At 42.0% G+C, this 24,742-nt stretch overlaps 1 protein-coding gene across 1 annotated transcript in view; it reads left to right on the forward strand.

The window, feature by feature from the left end:
- LOC120062675 (fibrinogen C domain-containing protein 1-like) overlaps nt 1-24,742 on the forward strand; it is a 158,513-nt gene that overhangs the window by 98,634 nt on the left and 35,137 nt on the right. Inside the window, exon 5 of the mRNA XM_039012722.1 lies at nt 10,938-11,034. Within this exon, the coding sequence (XP_038868650.1) occupies nt 10,938-11,034 (97 nt within the window). The remainder of the gene's footprint in view (nt 1-10,937; nt 11,035-24,742) is intronic.

The following is a 24,742-nucleotide window of genomic DNA, read 5'->3' on the forward strand; positions in this document are numbered from 1 at the left end:
CCTCAACTTTATCACTATCATAATTGAATTTCACATAGATGGTGCCTATGTCACAATGTATTTGTTTTTCAGTCCATTTGGGAATAGGGTCTCTCTCCTGGCTGTGGAAACTTGGCTTGGCAGTGTGGAAAATGTGAGAGAGAGAGAGAGAGAGAGAGAGAGAGAGAGAGAGGGGCACTGGGCCTTGGCTCATTTACATTGATGGTGGCTCTCGCCTCCGCTGGCATTTTCATCGGCCATTGATCCAGTGCCTGGCTGATTAATCTTCTATAAAGGGATCAGAAGTCAATTAGTGTCTGAAGCTCACTTCTAATTCCAGCCATGCATCAGCATCCTAGCAGCCCTCCTGGGGGCCACACAGTTTACACAGACTTTCTGGAGCTATTGAAGCCATTCACATCACCATGCCTCCCAATTTTATGCTGTTTGAATGTTTACATTTTTGTTCTCTCTTGATTTCAAAAGGACATCTGCATACCAAAGACAGCCCAACCTCTCAGGGGAAAGAGCATTGTTTTATGTTAGCTATTGGTTTTCGTAGCATTCGGCATTTTTAAGATAGCAAAATTAATTGAAGGGTGATGTGAAAATTGTGACAGATGGCTTTTTGGTCTTGTTTCTAATGCAAATCAAGCACAGTGTCTTAGGCATTTAGGAGAAGGATATGTTGACATGATATGGATTGTTCAGTCCCACTATAAATGACATTCAGCATATAATGACTTCATAAAGCCTTCATAAGCAATAAATAAATCTTACATAGCATCTATAACTGTATGTCATGCTTTATAAAGGGTTTGTAAATGTGTCATAACTGTGTGACATAATCACCAATGTCAAATATGATATAATCATGTGCTTTATCTTCTTCAGGATCGGAGGGTCCCCTGCGGGAATGTTGAGCTAACATAGGCTAATGCGATTAGCATGAGGTTGTAAGTAACAAGAACATTTCCCAGAACATAGACATATCTGATATTGGCAAAAAGCTTAAATTCTTGTTAATCTAACTGCACTGTCCAATTTACGGTAGCTATTACAGTGAAAGAATACCATGCTATTGTTTGAGGAGAGTGCACAGTTTTGAACATGAAAAGTTATTAATAAACAAATTAGGCACATTTTGGCAGTCTTGATACGAAATTTTGAACAGAAATGCAATTATTCATTGGATCAGTCTAAAACGTTACAGATACACTGCTGCCATCTAGAAAATTGCGCCTGGGCTGGAATAATACATTATGGTCTTTATCTTGCATTTCAAAGCTGATGGTACAAAAAAATACAAAATAACGGTAGTTTTTTTCTTTGTATTATCTTTTACCAGATCTAATGTGTTATATTCTTCTACATTCTTCACATTTCCACAAACTTCAAAGTGTTTCCTTTCAAATGGTACCAAGAAAATGCTTATCCTTGCTTCAGGGCCTGAGCTACAGGCAGTTAGATTTGGGTTTGTCATTTTAGGCGAAAATTGAAAAAAAGGGTTTGATCCTTTAGAGGTTAAAAGGGTGACATGTTGTGCTGAACAATGGCACATGCTCTAAAAGGAAGTCATGTTAGTCACATTAAACCTAATCTCGTTCCCAGACACATCCGCTAAAATGTGAGGAACTTCTGGTGGACCAACGCTTGACCTTCATTAGTTAGGGTTAGGTTTCAAATACCATTTTAAGAAGATAAATTGCAGTGATGGAAAAAGTACCCAATTGCCATAGTTGAGTAAAAGTAAAGATACCTTAGTAGAAAATTACTCAAGTAAAAGTGAAAGTCACCCAGTAAAATACTATTTGAGTGAAAGTCTAAAAGTATTTGGTTTTAAATATTCTTAAGTATCAAAAGTAAATGTAATTGCTAAAATATACTTAAGTATCAAAAGTAAAAGTATAAATAATTTCAAATTCCTTATATTAAGCAAACCAGATATACTATAATAAGCACTTTCACGATACACTTGGTTTGTAAATTTACGGATAGCCAGAGGCACACCAACACTCAGACATAATTTACAAACAATGTGTTTAGTGAGTCTGCCAGATCAGATTCAGTACGGATTACCAGGGATTTTCTCTTTAAGTGCATGAATTGAACAATTTTCCTGTCCTGCTAAACATTCAAAATGTAACGTGTACTTTTGGGTAACAGGGAAAATGTATGGAGTAGAAAGTACATTATTACCTATAGGGATGTAGTGGAGTAAAAGTTAAAGTTGTCAAAAATATAAATAGTAAAGTACAGATACCCAAAAAACTACTTAAGTAGTACTTTAAAGTATTTTTACTTAAGTACTTTACACCAGTGATGCACCGATATAAAATGTTTGGCCGATACCGATATCCGATATTTTCCTTGCCAAAAAAAAAGTATAACGATAACCTATATTTAAAATTAACACACACACACAGACGCAGTTGGTGTAAGGCACTGCATCTCAGTGCAAGAGGCGTCACTACAGTCCCTGGTTCGAATCCAGGCTGTATCACATCCGGCGCACAATTGGCCCAGTGTCGTCCGGCTTTGGCCGTGGTAGGCCGTCATTGTAAATAAGAATTTGTTGTTAACTGACTTGCCTAGTTAAATAAAGGTTACACACACACACACACCACACTGACCAAAAAGTTATTTTGTTGGCATTTACGTATGCCCCCATTACCAATAAAACATAATAAAAACATATTTCTTTCACTTACTTGCTGTGCTGTTTCGTTGTTCATTTGTTCAGTCGTTTCATTCTCAACCAGGATTTCTATGGAAAGCCATTTGGGTCTTTGCATGTCGAAAAAGATACACGTCAAATAACACTATTTGACGTGTCAAATAATCTTGTTGACCAATCAGGGCCTGAATATGACTGCACGTCACAATTTTTTCCGTAGTTATTACACATTGATTACACTATCACTCGTATTTCATATGTCACAACGATTCATCGATACGTATGCTATGATGCTGGTAAAGTTGTCTCGCGCACCTACAGTGCTGGTCATAAAAAAAAGCCAGCTAGCTCATGGATGCTAACAATATTCTTCCCCAAAAACATAGCAAAATGACAATTTGTTTCAGTAGCTATAGTTAGCTAGCTAACTATATAGCTGGGTGTCATCTAAAATAACCCTAATTTATAAGACAGTTCTTATTTGACTAATGGTGGTCGGACCCATCTGTGAAGCTAGCCACAATAAGGATTAACTTTGCAGTTAGCCTTCTAAATAAAAATGTAATTGACAGTGATGCAAATGCATACAAATAGTAGAATTATTCCATAATTGAATAGATCATGCTAAACGAGGTTGGATTGTTGTTGTATAGCGTCAACAAAAATCTGTTGAAATCACACTGGATGTATTATACTTTAGAATTGTATTGGGGGCATACTTATTTTAGTGTACAGCCTTACCTATGGATTGTGGATCAGTGACATGGGGTATCAGTCTACTCAGTGACACCCAAAGAACATTAGTATCATAGCTCTCATTGCGGGACTCTGAAACAACTTTAAATTGAGCCACATTTATTGTCAACCTATGTGTATTGAACACTATTCCCGAGGAAAAACAATACTGCGTGGATGTTTTGGAGTCTGATAACTCTGAGGAGGACGTTGGGAAAAAAGATATTGAGTAGAATGTCACCCCATTTCATTGATCCCCAATCCTTAGGTCAAACTGTACGTGCAATATGAATGTCAATACACACAATAGGCTGACTGGGGAGGTGATTTCACACAGTCACAGTCCCGCGATAAGAGCTACAATGCTAATATTTGCGTAAACTCTTCACAGTAGTGTTCTGTGGGTGTCACCGAGTAGACTGATACATCATTTCATTGTTTCACATTCCAACCTTGTTTAACATTATCTAGTCTAAATATGGCATGATTCCAACAATTGTAACCTACTGCATCACTTTCAAAGAGGTACTTTTATTTTGAAGGCAAACCGCAAATTCCACTATTGTGCCTAACTTCACAACACATAACCCGGTCAGCTCAAGCCTCACTAGCCAGATGAAGCTAGTTGGCTGCTTATAACGTTAGCTTTGGGCAACAGGGTTAAGTAGCTGGCTAGCTCCTAAATCATTGCTAAGAATAGTGAAAATGACTGCAGTTTCTTCTGGTCATTGTTTTCAGGCTGGTTGTATTGGTGCTATCTAAGTACCAAGCTAAAGCTATCTAGCTACCCCAGAAGTTGCTGTCGAACAAATAATGCTTTATTACCAACGCGGTATTGTAAACACATCGTTCGTGGCCGGTATTTGCTTGTTTGCAGACTTTGTACAGCTTTGACAATGCTACTGATAGTAGTGGTGGCGCTTGGCTTGCACATGCAAATTCAGAACACACAACATTCTATAATAGAACTGTGTTACTTGACGTGTCAAATTAAAAGCTTATTTAACCGTCAAATAGTGTTATTGTCAAATAGTGTTATCTGACGTGTATCTTTTTTGACACGCAAAGACCCAAACGGCCTTCCATAGTATGTCGTGAAGCTAATAGCAGTGACGCTATTACTGTGTAACTCCGGTAGGGCAACATCGGAACAATAGCGCACTTGTTAACGTTAGTGTGTATTGATGCTCGACCAGTCGCAAAAGCCAACATCACCTACGACAGAGAATGGTTGATTGTCAAGGGCAATGAATTCCATTATCTTGGCGTTAATGGATTTCGCCTTTGAGTTGTCTCGCTGAGATTTTCTTACTCTTTCAAATGACTGCGCAACTTATTGACTGCTCGATCTACACAGCAGACATTGTGGGCTAGGTTAGGAATGCTTTGTTGCACGTGTAGCGCAAAATTTTACATGGCGTCATTATGTCATGTACCTACGTTATATAGGCATCCACGTCAGCTTTGACATTGGTTTTTCACGTCGGCGTTAAACTAGACATCGGGCCAATACCAATGTTGGTATTCTTAGCTAATATCGGCCAATTTCCGATATATCGTGCATCCCTACTTTACACCACGGATAAATTGTGGAAATGGGCAGGGATTAGCTGGAATTATGACTCTGTGGTTGTCCTTCATAAATCAGCGAACCTTAATAACCTATTTAATTACACTTTATGTAGTGTCCTGTAATAGTTTGAAGTGGGACATCTTCGGTCATTCATAACACATCCATAAGACTCTATATTGGATGAGGCCTGTACTTACTTTAAAGTCAGACCCCTTTGCTCATTCATAACACATTAATAAATGCCTTGTATTATATGACGCTATACTTACTATAAAGTCAGACAGCTTTGGTGATTCATGACACATACATACAGCTAAATGATGTTAACACAAATGTATTAACAATTAGGGAATTCACTAACAGCTAAAACATGTTTAAACCATACTTTTCCTTTTATTTGTACATTTGTTCAAACACATTGTTTCAGAAAGTCCAGCAATGCAATTACATTGAACATTACACAGGGCTGTGACTAGCGTAGCTTGATCCTGACCTGGCGGACGAAGGGTTCTTGCCTCTCTGCCTGCTGGAGGTTCTGCATGTTGGTTAAATCTTAAAAGTAACAGCAAATAAAGTTAGCAGTTCTGTTAGGAAATGCCTTTGTCACAGCATTTGGATAAGGGTATATCTGTGTTTCGCCAGAAATATTCTAAATGAGTATATGGGAAATATTATATTCCTCTTTCATTTACAAATCTCATGATGTGACTGAGACGTGGCTGTTTCTAGGGGGATTTTTATTTAGCTGAGCCTACTAGCTAGCTGCATTTCATTAGCTAGCTTGCTATCAATTAAAAAATATATATATTTAACCTTTAACTATTGCAGTGACGTCACCGAAATTATTTGAAATAATGATTGAGGTATCTCTGTAATCTAACTCACGTAACTACTACAAACTAATTTAAATTACAATCAATAAAGGTGAACTTACTCGTTTTTTCACTGTCCTGTGGTGCCATAAGTGGGCATTTGATTTGCGAACTCATCAGATGTGCGCTTACTGAGCTACAGAAACACTACTAACCAAATAGTACAGGTCATGAGCACTGAATTAAAGGGCAACTACACTCTTAGGTCTTTCCCAGAACTCAAAAGTAAAAAAAAAAATTGTAAAATCCAAAACCTGGAAACCCTTACTGTAAAACAGTTGGCCTAAGGTTTCCCACAATTTGCGGCAAGCTCATATTTTCACAGGCATATTGTTGTGGTAAATTTGCAGCAACTTGTGAACTTCTAGCAAACAATTCTGGGAAACTTGTAGCGAACATTCTACTGTTTGCCAAAAATTTGCAGCAAGTTCATATTTTTTAATGCAAATCATTTTCGGGGCAAACTGAAGCTGGCGAATAGTCTGTTTGCTGCTTACTCAGTATGAATATGCAAATTGATCACGTTTTGGGTTACTGTGTGTTACACTGAAATGTATCTACATAAAGCAAATCACAACTTTAAATGAATTTACTTCAGAGAAAAAAAAAACATACTAAATGTAGTAAATACACTAAACAACATTTTTTCAATGTCTAAATCAAATACATCTTGAAATCAGCATGGTAATGAAGAAAATACCTGCTACCTGCCTAAGGCTACCTGCCTAACTATTTCATTCATAAAGCACTTTTCACAATCCCCAACAGGTAACATTTGTATTTCAAATAAATTGTTGCGATAGAATGAAAGCGTACCAGAACGCGCTTCTGTAGTTGGGCTAAAGGCAAACGAGCAACGTACTGTCGGCAAAAAGCAGGCCCAAATGCATAAAAGAAGGTCAGTTTATCAGAGCTATAAGTAGTGCCTTAAGAGCATTTTAGCATCCTCCTGTCACTTCTCACACTACATAAATGAGCAGATACTTATCCACGATTGCTCAGTGGAAGAAAATACAGTCTTACTGTGAGTGATTCTGTTTCTGGCAGCTGATAAACCGTGGTCTGTAGAAATTCCCATGCTGGGGAACAGTGGGAAAGTTGATAAACACATGATAGGATTTGAACCGCACACACCCTGTGCCCCAAGTAGAGTGCCTTGCTCCAATGCCAATCCACTAATTATCAGGTATCAAGGTAAGACCCAAGTGCAGGCTGTGTGAAGTAACCATGTTTATTGTAACAGGGGCAGCCAAACGACAGGTCAAGGCGGGCAGGGGTCGATAATCCAGAGTAGGAGCAAAGGTACAGGGCGGCAGGCAGGCTCGGGGACAGGCAGTGGTCAGGCGCGCAGGTGCGGGTACAGGGTCATGACTGGCAAAGGTCAAACACCAGGAGGATGAGAATAGGAGGCTGGGAAAAGACAGGCGCTGGCAGGACAAATGCTGGTAAGCTTGATAAACAAGATGAACTGGCACAGACAGAAAACACAGGTATAAATACCCAGAGGGAAGATGGGCGACACCTGGAAAGGGGGTGGAGACAAGCACAAGGACAGGTGAAACAGATCAGGGAGTGACACTAATGACCGTAAACACCTGTGAGCAGTCCCCAAGAGCCAACACAATGAGGCAGACAATTTCTTTTTTTTGTAATATTTTACTTTTTGTTTTTTTGTCAACAAAAACATACATTGACAAAATCAACAGACAACTTAACCTTTACGTACATATCCATATCCACAAAAAATTAATGACATCACACTTGCTCAAATCCACACATTCCCACTGTATCCACTACCAATGAGGTTTCTAATTCTTGTGAGACTCTGCCCCATATGACTGCAAATTGTGTTATGTTGTAGCCAGACAATTAATTTTCCATTACAGTTAATCACTAGTCTGGCTAACACCTAACTATTGAAGTCCTCCTGACTTCAGAGTCTGGAACGGCTCTTTGATGTTGTCGGAACAATGTGTCGATAATGAATGGGGCTGTGCTTTTACTGGTTGGCTCTCCTCTGTGTCTTTCTCACTCAAACACACACAGCCACTGAGCGTCGCCCCGTTTCTGTTACAGTGGTTGTATTTTCAAATACAAACAATGAGAGTTTTCAACCCTAAGGAAGAAAAAACACGTTTGAGAGAACCACTCAAACCCCGTCACACAATTTATTAGCAAATATTGCATTAACAAACAGCTTCCTATCCAGACCAGTGTGGTCACAGCTCTCCCTGCGCTGTGAGCCACGTGGGCCGCGTCAGTCAGGCTCGTTAATCACAGCAAACAGAATCAAATTCAAGTCTAATGTTTTTGTTTAAAAAAACACCATGCCTGGAGTATACAGCAGACACGGAGTCTGGTCCACTGAGCCCCCTGGACCGTGGTGTCCTTCATGTACTCCGCAACCTGGTTTGCCGGCCAGAGGTTGTTCAGCAACTTGGTCATCTGGGCTGCCCTCTCACATCTGACTGTGTTGTGAGCACATAGTATTCAATGAATTAAAAATTCCTTTTAACAATCCGTTTTCAAAATGCACAACAAATCTTTAAACATGTACCTGGCAAGATGCGGCTACTTCTCAAGCTTGATGTGTCGTTTGGTGTGTCCCCAGTGCTATGTATTCATGTGTGTGTCCCTAGGACCTCCCTTCGTGTATCAAAAGATGGCGTTTTACAGAATACTCTCTGCGTGTAAGGCTTTTATGTTCTTCTTTAACCTCAGGATATAGTCGAGTCGTCCAAAAGCAAGAGTGTTTCCTGGTCCATCTCTTCCGTTGCAAAAGAGAGGACCGAATCAGGTGCACAACTGAATGCAATAACCCTCTGAATCAGAGAGGTGTGGGGGGCTGCCTTAATCAACATCCACGTTTTCGGCACCTGGGGAAGAGTTATTGTTGGGGTTAACCACCTTGCTCAAAGTCAGAACGGCAGATTTTTCCACCTTGCTGGCTTGGGGATTCGAATCAGCAACCTAAAAGTTACTGGCACCACACTCTTAACAGCTAGGCTTAACAGCTAGGTGGGAACCTTTAAGGGATAGTTTCACCCAGATTTCTAAGTTAAATATTTTCAAGGAAGGGTTGATATGCCAGGTAAAATGGTTGAACAAAGGCAAGGGAGTGAGGAAAAAGCATAATGAATAGGGACGGCAGTAGCTTCGAGGTTTAAAAGGCAGTCTGATATTTGAACCCCTGATTTGCCTGCGGGGAAATCTGCAGGGAGTGATCCGTCAGCCAGAGGGTTACTAGCTACAATATCTCTGTATACTACAGTACATACTGCTGTTGTGCTCTTGAGCAAGGCACTTTGAGCTTCTCCCAGCATGTGATGTGTGTGTTGTGTGTCAGATTCGTTACTGTGACAGAATATCTGTGCAAATGACCAATATGGTCAAATGAAGGCCAGACTATGTAAGGTAGCTGTGCATGTAATGCATCTATTTCCAAGGTGGCTGCATGGTTCCATTGAGGTTGTACTATTGGTTATCGACAATGTGGAAGACGTAGATGCTGTTTTACAGAGGGTCAATGAAAATCAGTGTTTTCTCCCCCACCCAAAGCTCTGTCCCCAATCTCAAAAAGGAATTTCTCAGTTTTACTTACTCCCAAACTTTGGACTTGACCTCTGCATTTAAGAACAGAAATAAAGAAATATTAGAAACATAGCTAGGTAAGGTAACTCTAACGTTACCTAGCTACTGTCAGAAACGGTGGAAAAACAGTACAGTAATTCTAACTAAGTTAACTCAGTCAATTACCATGCAAGCATGAGATAACCCTGCAGAATATTTTGGTTAAATTAACCCAGATAGAGAATAAGTAAAATGTAGCTTTTCTAACTTAGCTAGCCAGCTAACTTAGCTAATGTTAGCTAACGAGGGAAATAGTGTCTGAGACAGTCCAGAAGTGTCAGACTAAGCTAGCTAACTCTAGCTAGCTACCCTTACAGATGCTGAAATAGTTAGCTTGCTAGCTAGCTAGCCAAACATCATCAAAAAACGTACATTTAGTTATATTACGCAACAATACTTCAATAAACTAGCGTCGCGAACATGGTTGCGAGGGTAAGGTTAGCTAACGTTACCACAGTCAAAGATATTAGTACAGAAATGGCTAGCTATCGAACGGTCGTTATCTAGCTAGCTAAGGTTCAAGCTATCGTCCTTAGTGTAGCTTTGTCAGAGTGACCATCGGGTTCTTGGTCATCCTGACCAAGGCCCTTCTCCCCCGATTGCTCCGCTTGGCCGGGCGGCCAGCTCTAAGAAGAGTCTTGGTTGTTCCAAACTTCTTCCATTTAAGAATTATGGAGGCCACTGTGTTCTTGGGGACCTTCAATGCTGCAGAAATGATTGGTACCCTTCCCCAGATCTGTGCCTCAACACAATCCTGTCTCGGACAGATCTGTGCCTCAACACAATCCTGTCTCGGACCTCTATGGACAATTCCTTTGATGCCATTGCTTGGTTTTGCTCTGACATGTGTGACCTTATATAGACAGGTGTGTGCCTTTCCAAATCATGTCCAATCAATTGAATCTACCACAGGTGGATCCAATCAAGCTGTAGAAACATCTCAAGGATGATCAATGGAAACAAGATGCGCATGAGCTCAATTTGGAGTCTCATAGCATAAATAAGTTATTTGGGTTTTCTATTTTTTAGAAATTGGCAAAAAAAAAAAAAAACTGTTTTTGCTTAGTCTTCATGGGGTAGTGTGTGTAGATTGAACAAGATTTTTTTTATTTAATCCATTTTAGAATAAGGCTGTAACGTAATAAAATTTGGAAAATTTAAGTGGTCTGAATACTTTCCCAATGCACTGTACGTAATGCACTGACTGCTAATCTGCAATTATTGTATACATATATCAGGTATGTAAGCTAACAACCAGCATACATAATAAGCTAGCTAATAAGACAACCTAGATAACTAGCTAGTTAGCAGGCTGACTCACAAGACTAGCCAAGTTAGTTGCCTTGTTGCTTTCATGAGATTGGCTGATTGGCTTAGGTTGCATTTGGGCACTTATGATCACAAAACAATACGCCGAAATGTTGCCATGGTAATAATATGGGTGTTTTTCTTTTTCTGTTTATCCTCCCAGGTCATTCAGCGCAGAGAGGATGGCGCAGTGAACTTCTTCCGAGCATGGGACGCATACCGCAACGGCTTCGGCAAGATTACTGGAGAGCACTGGCTTGGTGAGCACTCACAAATATGATCAATACCATGAATAACTCAGTCTATTGGTTCGATAACGCTCCCTGTTCTTGTCACATTCCCAAAGTCTGCCCAGAAGAAAGGAGAACATTTTATTTGGTGTGGGATTCTAAAACTTGTTCTACACACTAGAATAATTCAAGGTAGACAAGACAGCTGGATCAAATTAAGGCTTGCATAGAAGCTATACTGGGTTTTCAGGAAAACAGTCATTTTTCTTACCTGCAACACTGGAAGCATAACTTTTGCGTCAAAATCTTGGAAATAGATTTAACACTGAGCAGCATAAGCCTCTCAGGTTTCATTCATTGTCGTGACTTGACTTTAAAATTAATCTGAGGGCCGTTATTTATCTAATCAACGAACTATGTTTAATTGTTACCCAATTAAATTAATCATGTAACAATTAACTCATTAGGATCTGGAGCACCATGAGAGCGGTTCATTAAAGAGTTACCATCTCCCGAATTAAACTCCTAAAGGTCTTTACCTATCACATCTATAAGCAGTCAACTTATTAATCATAACCTCGTATCATATCATCATCCTGAACAATCGTAACCTCCTTGCATCTGCAAAAACCTGAGCCTTACTTATTATTCAGTACTACACAAATTGGTTTAATTATTTATTTACTAGCTAATTTAATGGGAACACAGGATAAACATACACCCTTAATACATTAAAAACAGGTCCCTAGAGGACTGATAACAATATGGCTGCTTGTTACAAAAGAGATGAAGAGGGCAGGACGAGACAGAGAGGGAGAGAGACACTTAACGTTGGTACATTTAGAAACTACTCTCGCCTACAGTAACCATATACTACATGAACCGCAGCCCGCTTTGAGTAAGAAATCATGAATGTATTTACGTGAAATGCCTGAGTCCGCGTGGATCTATCTCAGTGAACAGGGCTGCCTTGGAAAGGGAGTTGGGCCTTTCCACGGCACACTTGTAAGGCTCTGATTGTCCAAAAGGGTTCCAACTATAACGACACAGAGCAAGACCCAGATGCAGACACAGGAGGCAGATGGTTCGAAGTCTCTGATATTTATTAAAATACAAGGTGCAGGCAATAGGCAGGTCATGGACAGGCAGAAGTTCATTAACCAGGTCAGAGTCCGAAAGGTACAGGGTGGCAGGCAGGCTCGAGGTCAGGGCAGGCTGAATGGTCAGGCAGACGGGCTCAGTGTCAGGGCAGGCAGAAAAGGTTGGAACCGGGAGTGCTAGAAAACAGAGACTAGGAAAACCAGGAGGACGGAAAAAAGACGCTGGTAGGCTTGACGAGACAAGACAAACTGGCAACAGACAAACGATGCCTGAGACAAGCACAAAGACAGGTGAAACAGATTAGGGTGTGACACCAACAAGTCTTCTACTGTTGTTCTTCTCTGTAGTTGTCCAGTATCCGGTGACTTGACGTGTAGTCCTGAACGGAACTCCAGAGTTTATTTTCCTTCCATTCGCTCTTGAAGATGCTTCTTTGAAGATAGGCTAACCAGCTGTATCTATGGTTTGAGCAGAGTGCAGGATGGTCCTACTTAAATTCGCTTTCGAAGATACTTAGGACAGCTAATCAGCAGTACCAGTGATTGTCCGGAGGTGAGTTTATAATCTCTAACTCGTGTTGAGATTTACAGTTCAAACCACTTTAAATGTGCAGCTGCAGCTGGTGCTTTTGTGGTCTGCTATGTTAATTTCAATGACTAATCTTTTATACAGTTTGTTCGAAAGGGACAGTTCCGTCAGGCTGATACGCTCTCTGACCTTCCTAGGGGGCTGTCACACCCTGACCGTAGAGATCCTTTTTATGTCTCTTTTTTGGTTGGTCAGGGCGTGAGTTTGGGTGGGCATTCTATGTCTGGTGTTCTATGTTGTCCTTGTTTTGTATTTCTATGTGTTTGGCCTGGTATGGTTCCCAATCAGAGGCAGCTATCTATCGTTGTCTCTGATTGAGAATCATACTTAGGTAGCCTGTTCCCACCTGTGTTGGTGGGTGGTTGTTTTCTGTTTTGTGTGTTCACCTTACAGGACTGTTCCTTTGTCGTTTTTGTTGTTTCGTCAAGTGTTTCGTATTTTATTAAAGGTAATATGAACACTTACCACGCTGCGCCTTGGTCCTCTTCTCCTTCTCCCGACGACGGGCGTTACAGGGGTATGACTTCTCATTTGTACAAAGTTATGTAAAATAATTATCTCTTATAGTTTTTCAAATCACATCCCTCTTAACACATTTAAAAAATATATTTTTTCATGTTAGATGCACAACACATAGGATGGACACTTCATACATGTAGTGGGTATACTTTCCAAAATGCATTATTTCCTTTATAACATTTTTAGTGACATCACAAAATAAGAAACAAAATTACATTAGTGTTCTCTAGATCGTCTCTGACCATTCCCCACATTCAATGCTAGAAATATTGTTCCGGTATTTGCTTTTGAACGTGTTAGAGTTTCAGCGGGAAAAGTCTCTTGAAACAAAGGACATTCCTTTGGTGAATATTGGAGAGGGTGATCTGAATCTTCAGGGCGTGAGTTGTTAATCCCCACTAATCTACCCCCCCCCCCGCGGGTGAAAGGGGGTCTGATTGAAGTAATTCATTGCAAACCTGATCTGACCTATTTGGATTCTCGTGGACAGTCATGACATCATGAATAGGAGTGGATCACATCCTGGTAATTGCGTTACCTTATCCCAGCAACCCAATCTCACTAGCAGAAAGTAAAAGGAATATATTCTTTCTCAGGATTGCAGAGACACATGCTTTGTTATATTCTTTAGCTGAGATTCATCAGTGAAGCTCAAAGGAAAAATCTTAGATCAATTCTCTACATAATTGTGCGTGTGTGCGTGTGTGTGTGTGGCGTGTGTGTGTGTGGTGGGGCTGGTCCCAAAGGCCAATACAAAGAAGATTAATAGCTTTTTTCCTCATGCCATTTACTACTGGGTGTTGCTACCTCATCAAAAAATATGAAATCTGCATACTGTGTTTATATGTTACATTTCTCAAGTTGCCTCTTTGGGTCACTGATGCTTCAGGGACATATATTTTTTTTATTGCTGTACTTTCCACCTGTCCTCTAGGAATGTGTGTGAAGAGTGTGTGAAGAGTATAGGTGTGTACTTGCATGGGTGGTTGCGTGTCTTACATTTGCCCTCAGTGAGTGAACCGGAGCCCTAATTCAGGGATGGGTGATTTGAAATGACAGGCCTGCCACAGAGCATCAGCATGTCAAGATTGACAAATTCTCCAAGAGAGGAGCAGGCAAGAGGAAAACTGCTGCTCACTGCAGCAGGGTGTTTAATGAAATGTATTTTACCTACAGGCAGAGCAGTCTCTTTATGTACTGGTGGACCTGGAGAGGAAAAAAGCATGGAGGACAAGGGGTTCAAAACTGGTCCCATATGGGGGGGGAAAAAACGTTTAAAATGTATTTTTAGAAAAAAAAGCATGTCTATCTATGTGAAATATTTAATAGATTTTAAATACATTCCAATATACTGTTTATTACAGACTGTATTTAAAATGTATATATACATGTATGTAAAATGTATATCGTAATATATGTTAAATACATCGAGAAATGAAATTATTACATTAAAGAATGTACTTTAGAATATGTTTTCAATTGTATTTATCGATATATTTGCTAAATATATTATAAAATGTATTTGATAATGTTTTGTAAAATATTTTCCAACATGCTTTTAAATATTTTTTATTTTATTTAACCTTTATTTAACTAGGCAAGTCTGTCACGCCCTGACCATAGAGAGCCTTTTATTCTCTATTTTGGTTAGGACGGGGTGTGACTAGGGTGGGTGATCTAGTGTGTTGATTTCTATGTGGATTGGTATGGTTCCCAATCAGAGGCAGCTGTTTATCGTTGTTTATTGCTGTTTATTGTTTTTGTGAGTTTAATTTAATAAACATGTGGAACTCTACGTACGCTGCGCCTTGGTCCGAGTATGATTACCACGACGATCGTGACAGAAGATCCCACCACAACAGGACCAAGCAGCGTGCCCAGGAGGAGAGTGTATCCTGGACGTGGGAGGCGATATTGGAATGGTCAGGGATCCTGGACTTGGGAGGAAATCCTGGCAGGACAGGATCGCCTTCCCTGGCAGGAGACGCAAGGAGAGAAGGGAGGACAGCGACGACGCAGGGGTTCGCGGCCACAGAGCAAGCCCAAAAGACAGCCCAACTTGTTTTTTGGGGGGAGGCGCACGGGGTGGTCGGCGGAGCCGAGGAAGAAGCCAGAGACTGTCATGGAGTCGAAGGAGGAACTCGACGAAAGATTCCGGAGAGAGGTGGTGGCGATGACAGTGCTGCAGAGTGGGCGTGCTAAGGAGCGTGACACCAGTCCGGTGTCATCTGCGCCAGTTTCACGCATCTGGCCTCCAGTGCGCCTCCCCAGTCCGGTAAGTCCTGTGTCTCCTCCTCGCACTCGCCATGAAGTACGTGTCCCCAGTCCGGTACGTCCTGTGCCTGCTCCTCGTACTCGCCCTGAAGTACATGTTCCCAGTCCAGTACGTCCTGTGCTAGCTCCCCGCACTCGCCGTGCGAAGTGTGTCATCGTTCCGGCACTATCTGTGCCAGCTCTAAGCACCATGTCTCCAGTGCGCCTCCACAGCCCAGTACGTCCTGTACCTCCTCCTCGCACTCTCTCTGAAGTGCGTGTCCCCAGTCCGGTATGTCCTGTGCCCGCTCCTCGCACTCTCCCTCAAGTGCGCCTTCCCAGTCAGGTACGTCCTGTGCCTGCTCTCCGCACTCGCCCTGAAGTGCGTGTCACCATTCCGGTGCCACCTGTGCCGGCCCCACGCATCAGGCCTCCAGTGCGCCTCCCCAGTCCAGAGCTTCAGGCGACGGTCCCCAGTCCAGAGCTTCAGGCGACGGTCCCCAGTCCAGAGCTAAGGAAATATTGTTGTCTTTGGAGCACATATTTTACCCGTTTTTTTATGGCACAAAACTTCCTCCATACTTCCATTCATTTTTTTAAACCGATACCGGTTACCTTCAGAACACCACTGTGTTTGTGAGAATCTCCCCTTTCCATAGTGGGGTCATATAGTTTATGGCCCAAACGGTTCAGAAGCCGAAGGCAGAAGTTTGCACATCAGCGGTATCGACTTCAGACGAGTCCCGTTAGGCTTGTGGGGGTCATAGAGCAAAATCATCTTGGTATTCTCCATTTGTAGGCCAAACCATTCGGACGACAGACGTTTTTGTGAGAAGACCAATTTTCGGGATGTCTCATGGTCTGACAAACACCACTACAGCTCAGCCACCTTCCACCACAGATGCGGAAGGCCGACATAGGTGGATGTGGTGGATTGAGAGGCAGCCCATGCAAAAACACAGATATATCTAGCTTAAATTGACAGATTTTGATTGGGATTTTTTTTATTATGATTATCTTATCTATTTTATCTATTGATCCACAGCACAGGTGTGGATCAATAGACTCTTAACGATTAATAATGTTATTTTATGTTCCGGGCGGGTTTTTTTCAGCCTATGCAAAGCCCTCACTCGGTCACTCAGAAACTTATTCCAGTGTCTGCCTGTCAGCTGAAAACTTTGCCTGTGCATGTTTAGGCTACCTGCCCCTCCAAGGTATAGTCTACAGTACTGTAGTCTACTGATGTTACAAGCGTGATTCAGAAATTAGAGAGAGAGAGATTTTTTATCAGAGAAGATTGGATTAACTTTTTCAATGCTAGTTAAGGAAACAATACACGTTGGATTTACTAACTATTAAAAGGTAAGACGTATTTTTATTTTTATTCTGTTGCTAGCTTTGGTCCAACTTTAAGCCAACAATTTTTCAGGTCTTTCTCAGACACCGCCTGGCAAGTACGTCCTGAATGGCTGGGAACTCACCCCCAGTGTTGCACTGGGCCATCCGCACCCCCCTCTGTAGGTCCTTCCCGTCGAGGGCGGGGCAGTTGCCATACCAGACGGTGATGCAACCAGTCAGGATGCTCTCGATGGTGCACCTGGAAATCTGAGGATTTCTGAGGGGCCATACCAAATATTTTCAGCCACCTGAGGGAGAAGAGGCGCTGCCGTGCCTTCTTTAGGACTGTGCTGGTGTGAGAGGACCATGTTAAGTCCTCAGTGATGTGGACACCGACTTTGAGCTCTTGACCCTCGCGACTGCGGCCCCGTCGATGTGAATGGGGGTGTGCACCTGCCCCTGTTTCCTGTAGTCCACGATCAGCTCTTTGGTCTTGCTAACGTTGAGGGAGAGGTTGTTGCCCTGGCACTACACTGTCAGGTCTCTGACCTCCTCCCTGTAGGCTGTCTCATTGTTATTGGTGATCAGGCCTACGACCGTCAGCTTATTGACTAGCTTGGAGGGCACTATGGTGTTGAACGCTGAGCTGTAGTCGATTAACAGCATCCTCACATACATTGCCTTCAGAAAGTATTCATACCCCTTGACTTATTCCACATTTTGTTGTGTTACAGACGGAATTCAGAATGGATTAAAACAAATAATAATTATCATCCATCTACACACAATACCCCATAACGACAGTGAAAACATGTTTTTAGACATTTTAACAAATGTATTGAAAATGAAATAAGTATTCACACCCTGAGTCAATGTTAGAATCAGCTTTGGCAGCGATTACAGCTGTGAGTGTTTCTGGGTAAGTCTAAGAGCTTTGCACAGCTGGATTGTACAATATTTGCACATTATTATTTTTTAAATTCTTCAAGCTCTGTCAAGTTGGTTGTTTAAGTTCAAATTGTAACTAGGCCAGTCAGGAACACTCAATCTCATCTTGGTAAACAACTACAGTGTATATTTAGTCTTGTGTTTTAGGTTATTGTCCTGCTGAACGGTGAATTTGTCTCCCAGTGTCTGTTGGAAAGCAGACTGAACAAGGTTTTTCTCAAGGATTTCGCCTGTGTTTAGCTCTGTTCTATTTATTTTTATCCCCCCCAAAATACTCCCTAGTCCTTGCCGATGACAAGCATACCCATAGCATGATGCAGCCACAACCATGCTTGAAAATATGAAGAATGGTACTCAGTGATGTGTTGTGTTGGATTTGCCCCAAACATAATGTTTTGTATTCAGGACATAAAGTTCATTTCTTTGCCACATTTTTAGCAGTTTTACTTTAGTGCCTTATTGCAAACAGAATGCATGTTTTGGAATATTTTTATTCTGTATAGGTTTCCTTCTTTTCACTCTACAATGTTGTTGATCCATCCTCAGTTTTCTCCTGACGATGGTTGACCAACACCTTGACCAAAATGTCTGACCTTGTATACTGTCAGAAGACATTTCATACCCATTATAGTATTATAATTCCTAATTCTATGGGGCCAAAGGCCTGACAGTAGACTGTTGTCACGTCCACACGCACAAACAGACACAAACACACACACTCGACACACTCTACTGCAAAATCAAGAATATTATACGTTTAAGATAGTTGATTATGGGCCTCCCGAGGGGCGCAGCGGTCTAAGGAACTGCATCGCAGTGCTTGAGGCGTCACTACAGGCTGTGTCTCAGTCGGCCCTGACCGGGAGACCCATGAGGCGACGCACAATTGGCCCAGCTAGGTCCGGGTTAGGGGAGGGTTTGGCCGGCCGTGATGTCCTTGTCCCATTGCGCTCTAGCGACTCCTGTGGCGGGCCGGGCGCATGCTCGCTGACACAGTCACCAGTTAGACAGTGTTTCCTCTGATACATTGGTGCGGCTTTGCCTCTCTCGAGTCCATACGGGAGTTGCAGCGATGGGAGAAGACTGTAACTACCAATTATGGAGAAGGGGTAAAAAATATAGTTGATTTATTATTGATATTATCTACATTGTTTATGTCGTGGCAATATCATCCTACAGATTGATTTCAAGAAGATAAAAATGCTATGTATGTTTCATCTGAGCCCGAAATATGAATCTGCATATTATTTTGATATTGGGGAGATCTGAATATTAATATGAGTATTTTTAAGTCATCAAGGGGTGAGGTTGAAATTGCCATTCCATATTTTTCTTTTGTAGTGTATTAGCATATTCTTTCAAAACCAACCTTGCAGGGGACTTCAGATAAGCATTCCTTTTATCAGTCATAAAAAGAAAAGAAAAATTGTGATAAAAAGTTAATTCCAACACTCTGCTATAAAACTCTAAACCTTTACCCAGAATGCCAATTTATGGAGCATCTGCCTCAAAAGCACCTTTCAAATATAGTGGCAAGCACACCACGCAGAGAGACTCATGCACACGCACGCAGGTACACACACACACTTTCAGCTCCAGCTTCAGTGGTCTACAGGGGTAGGAGGTATTATAAAAGCCTTGCTTTGTGCACGGTTAGAATCCCATTATTGAAGCTCAAGTGTTACTTTTGAGATGGCTGTTTCTTTTCATGATGAAGTGAACAAAAAACACCAAAGCCTTATCCTTCATTCTCTCTAAAAGAAGAAATGTTATCAATCCCGTAACCTGATCCCATCGGTATTCCCTGTGTCATCAAACCCCACCAATGAGAGCCAGGACAGTCACACACATATCAGCAGAAAGAGAGGCCCTTTAATATACACTGAACAAAAATATGAACGCAACATGCAACTATAAAGTAACTATTTACTTTGTTACAGTTCACATAAGGAACTCAGTCAATTGAAATGAATTCATTAGGCCCTAATCTATGGATTTCACATGACTGGGCAGGGGCGCAGCCATGGGTGGGTCTGGGAGGGGATAGGCCCACCTACTGGGGAGCCAGGCCCAGCCAATCAGAATGAGTTTTTCCCCACAAAAGGGCTTTATTAGAGACATAAATACTCTTCAGCACCACCCCTCAGATGATCCCACAGGTGAAGAAGCAGGATGTGGAGGTCTTGGGCTGCCGTGGTTACACGTGGTCGGCGGTTGAGAGGCCGGTTAGACGTACTGCCAAATTCTCTAAAACAACGTTGGAGGCAGCTTGTGGGAGAGAAATTAACATTGAATTCTCTGGAAATTGCACGCTCCCTCAAAACATGAGACATTTGTGGCAAACTGCACATTTTAAAGTGGTCTTTTATTTCCCCCCAGCACAAGGTGCACCTGTGTAATGATCATGCTGTTTAGTCAGCTTGATGATGTGCACACCCGTCAGGTGGATCGATTATCTTGGCAAAGGAGAAATGCTCACTAACAGGGATATAAACATATTTGTCCACAAAATTTGAGAGAAATAAGCTTTTCGTGCGTGTGGAAAATTTCTGGGATTGTTGGGACCAACACTTTACATGTTGCGTTTATATTTTTGTTCAGTGTATAATCACATTGATCCCAACCTTCCTCTATCAGTAATTCCTACTCAACCCAAGGTCAATGAAAGGTCAATGGAGCTGGCCAATCAAATTATCCTTTGTACCCCTGGTTTGAAACACAGGGAGGGAATCCCATGTCTTCATGAGTCTGGTGTGGACCTGACACAACTGCCATGTCGTGATTATGACAGTCATAACATAGCATAACGGCAGACATTCTACCTGCCAGGCCTGTCGGCACACAACATTCTTCTCTCCCAGTAATTAATTCATGACATGGTCTATTTGCCAATGCCTCCCGGCGTATTGATCGCAGTCTGAATAGTGATTCCTTATTGCATGCTGGAGATTGAGGAACAATCCAGAGAGTGTGCTGCTCACGATACAATCTCATCACTCTGCTCGATTAGAAGAACATGCACACATCTCAGGGACAGGCAGGGACCTTGCTGCAACGACAAAGATTTGCTGAATGTCATCGCCCTGAAAAATGACAGTCCATTAGAATGCATTTTAAGCACCTTACCAGTTAACATATGAAGTGGCACACATGTTGATGTTCTGGGTAGGCTACTGCTCTTGACCCAGATGTCTTTCGGGCATAGTTTTTTTTTCATGCTACAGACTCTATTTCAGCTACAGCAACTGATTAAAATTTGAAACTGTGAGGTTAGATTTTGGTCACCAATAGTTACATTGCAGGGTTGAGATAGACCTCTGTTTGTTGTCATGCAGTTGCATTTGCATAACTCATATGAAAGCATACTTTTTGCATTAAGAAGAGGTGAGTTATATATCAGGTCAAGTGTTCACATCCGCCTGGGGTTTTCTTCCACCATTTTGAATTGCCATGATGTTATGATAAGAGTGTAACCAGGCAGGTGTAAGGGGCATACAGTCTATTTTGGACTGGAATCTAAATAACTTATACCCTTTTCACACTACTGAGCTTGTCACGCCCTGACCTTAGAGATCCTTTTTATGTCTCTATTTTGGTTTGGTCAGGGCGTGAGTTGGGGTGGGCATTCTATGTTTAGTGTTTCTATGATTTTCTATATCCATGTTTTGGCCGGGTATGGTTCTCAATCAGGGACAGCTGTCTATCGTTGTCTCTGATTGGGAACTATACTTAGGTAGCTTAATTCTCCCACCGTTCTTTGTGGGAAGTTGCCTTTTGTTTAGGGCACATGGCCTGTAGCTTCACGGTTTCTTTTTGTAGTGTTTGTTGTTTTGTTCGGCGTCATTTTTATTAATAAAGGAAAATGTACGCTCACCACTGCGCTTTGGTCCTCTTCTCTTAACAGCCGTGACAGAGCTGAGCCGAGCTGAGCTGTACTGTGCTGGCCAGGTAGCCACCATAGTTGCTGGAACTGGCCACAAGGCTGGAAAGGATAATGTAAAAAGAAAGTGTCTGAGTTTGTACTGTGCAGTTGGGCAAAATTCTTTTATGTGTTTTGGAACCCAGGGCTTTGGTAGGAACTAACAAAAAAAGGAAGGGACTTGCATGTACATCCGATAAGACACACTTATTTTTGTTTTCTGTTGCAAAACATTTTAAAATGTGTTCCTTTTCGTGCCGTAAGGAACACAATCCAGGCTAGGGAAGGCAGGCTAGTGGGATGTGGCCATGACCGTTTGTCTTGTCAGACCGGTGCCCCACTTTCCCTGAATGGAATGCTGACTCTGTAACTTTCTAATCCTTCTGCAAACCCACTAGTTTCCTGCCACTCTCTCCCTCGCTCACTTGTACTCTTTGTTTTCATATTCAAATTTTGAGTTCCATTGATTTCAATAAGCTTAGATAAGCAGTCACCTTGCATCTCTACCCATTAGAATTTTAACAACTCCATAGAGAGTAGGCTATAGAGTCTGTGCAAAATAGCTTTTCCCATGTCTCAATAGGTAGGCCACTTTGTTCACTAATGGGAGAAAGGTCCATTAAAAACCAACGAACTTTGATGACCGATGTCATAACAAGACTTTCTTAGCAGAATCCATGTGTTACCACTATTGATCAGTCCTTACATCATTCCTAACTGCTTTGTGGCAGTTTTACTTGGGTGCTTTAGCTAGGTTAAATGGCCTAGATGATTTGTTGCCATCTTAAATAAAGGAATTTGAACTTTAGCACACATTTCAAAAAGTGCCTTTTCTAAATATGAAAACAAATGCCTATATTTAATCGTTCTACCATTAATGGAGTAATTTTCTTCGGGACATTACTTTATACATGATCTACACTGACTAAAAATATAAATGCAACATGTAAAGTGTTTCATGAGCTGAAATAAAAGATCCCAGTCATTTTCCATATGCACAAAAAGCCTATTTCTCTAAAATGTTGTGCACAAATTTGTTTACATCCCTGTTAGTGAGCTAAGATAATCCACCTGATAGTTGTGGCATATCAAGAAGCTGATTAAACAGCATGATCATTACACAGGTGCACCTTGTGCTGGGGACAATAAAAAGCCACTCTAAAATGTGTTTTTTTTTTTACACAACACATTGACGCAGGTGTCTCAAGTTGAGGGAGCATGCAATTGGTATGCTGACTGCAGGAATGTCCACCAGAGCTGTTGCCAGATAATTTAATGTTAATTTCTCTACCATAAGCCACCTCCAACGTTGTTTTAGAGAATTTGGCAGTACGCCCAACCGGTCTCACAACCGCAGACCACGTGTAACCACACCAGCACAGGACCTCGACATCCGGCTTCTTCACCTGCGGGAGCGTCTGAGACTAGCCACCCGGATAGCTGATGAAACTGTGGGTTTGCACAACCAAATAATTTTTGCGCAAACTGTCTCAAGGAAGCTCATCTGCGTGCTCGTTGTCCTCACCAGGGTCTTGACCTGAGTGCAGTTCGGCGTCGTAACTGACTTCAGTGGGCAAATGCTCACCATCAATGGCCACTGGCATGCTGGAGAAGTGTGCTCTTCACAGATTAATCCCGGGTTTCAACTGTACTGGGCAGATGGCAGACAGTAAGACGTCGTGTGGGCGAGCGGTTTGCTGATGTCAGTGTTGTGAACAACATGCCCCATGGTGGCGGTGGGGTTATGGTATGGGCAGGCAGGCATAAGCTAAGGACAATGAACACAATTGCATTTTATCTATGGAAATTTGAATGCACAGAGATATCGTGACGAGATCCTGAGGCCCATTGTCATGCCATTCATTCACCGCCATCACCTCATTTTTCAGCATGATAATGCACAGCCCCATGTCGCAAGGACCTGTACCCAATTCCTGGAAGCTGAAAATGTCCCAGTTCTTCCATGGCCTGCATACTCACCAGACATGTCACCCATGTTTGGGATGCTCTGGATCAATGTGTATGACAGCTTGTTCCAGTTCCCGCCAATATCCCGTAACTTCACACAGCCATTGAAGAGAAGTGGGACAACATTCCACAGGCCACAATCAACAGCCTGATCAACTCTATTTGAAGGACGTGTCGCGTTACATGAGGCAAATGGTGGTCACACCAGATACTGACTGGTTTTCTGATCCACACCACATCCTACTTCATTTCTTTAGGTATCTGTGAACAACAGATGTATTCCCAGTCATGTGAAATCCAAAGATTAGGGTCAAATTATGGTGGAGGAGGTCATTTTGCAGGGCTCTGGCAGTGCTCCTCCTTGCACAAAGGCGGAGGTAGCGGTCCTGCTGCTGGGTTGTTGCCCTCCTACGGCCTCCTCCACGTCTCCTGATATACTGGCCTGTCTCCTGGTAGCGCCTCCATGCTCTGGACACTACGCTGACAGACACAGCAAACCTTCTTGCCACAGCTCGCATTGATGTGCCATCCTGGATGAGCTGCACTACCTGAGCCACTTGTGTGGGTTGTAGACTCCGTCTCATGCTACCACTAGAGTGAAAGCACCGCCAGCATTCAAAAGTGACCAAAACATCAGCTAGGAAGCATAGGAACTGAGAAGTGGTCTGTGGTCACCACCTGCAGAACCACTCCTTTATTGGGGGTGTCTTGCTAATTGCCTATAATTTCCACCTTTTGTCTATTCCATTTGCACAACAGCATGTGACATTTATTGTCAATCAGTGTTGCTTCCTAAGTGGACAGTTTGATTTCACAGAAGTGTGATTGACTTGGAGTTACATTGTGTTGTTTAAGTGTTCCCTTTATTTTTTTGAGCAGTGTAGTAAAGACATCAACACTATGAAAGAACACATATGGAATCATGTAGTAACCAAAAAAGTGTTACATAAATCAAATTATATTTGAGATTCCTCAAAGTAGCCATCCTTTTCCTTGATGACAGCTTTGCACACTCTTGGCATTCTCTCAACCAGCTTCATGAGGTAGTCACCAGGAATGCATTTCAATTAACAGGTGTGCCTTAATTTGTGAAATTTCTTT

This window comes from Salvelinus namaycush, chromosome 18 (genome assembly GCF_016432855.1).
Source record: "Salvelinus namaycush isolate Seneca chromosome 18, SaNama_1.0, whole genome shotgun sequence".
In the NCBI taxonomy this organism is placed as follows: domain Eukaryota; kingdom Metazoa; phylum Chordata; class Actinopteri; order Salmoniformes; family Salmonidae; genus Salvelinus; species Salvelinus namaycush.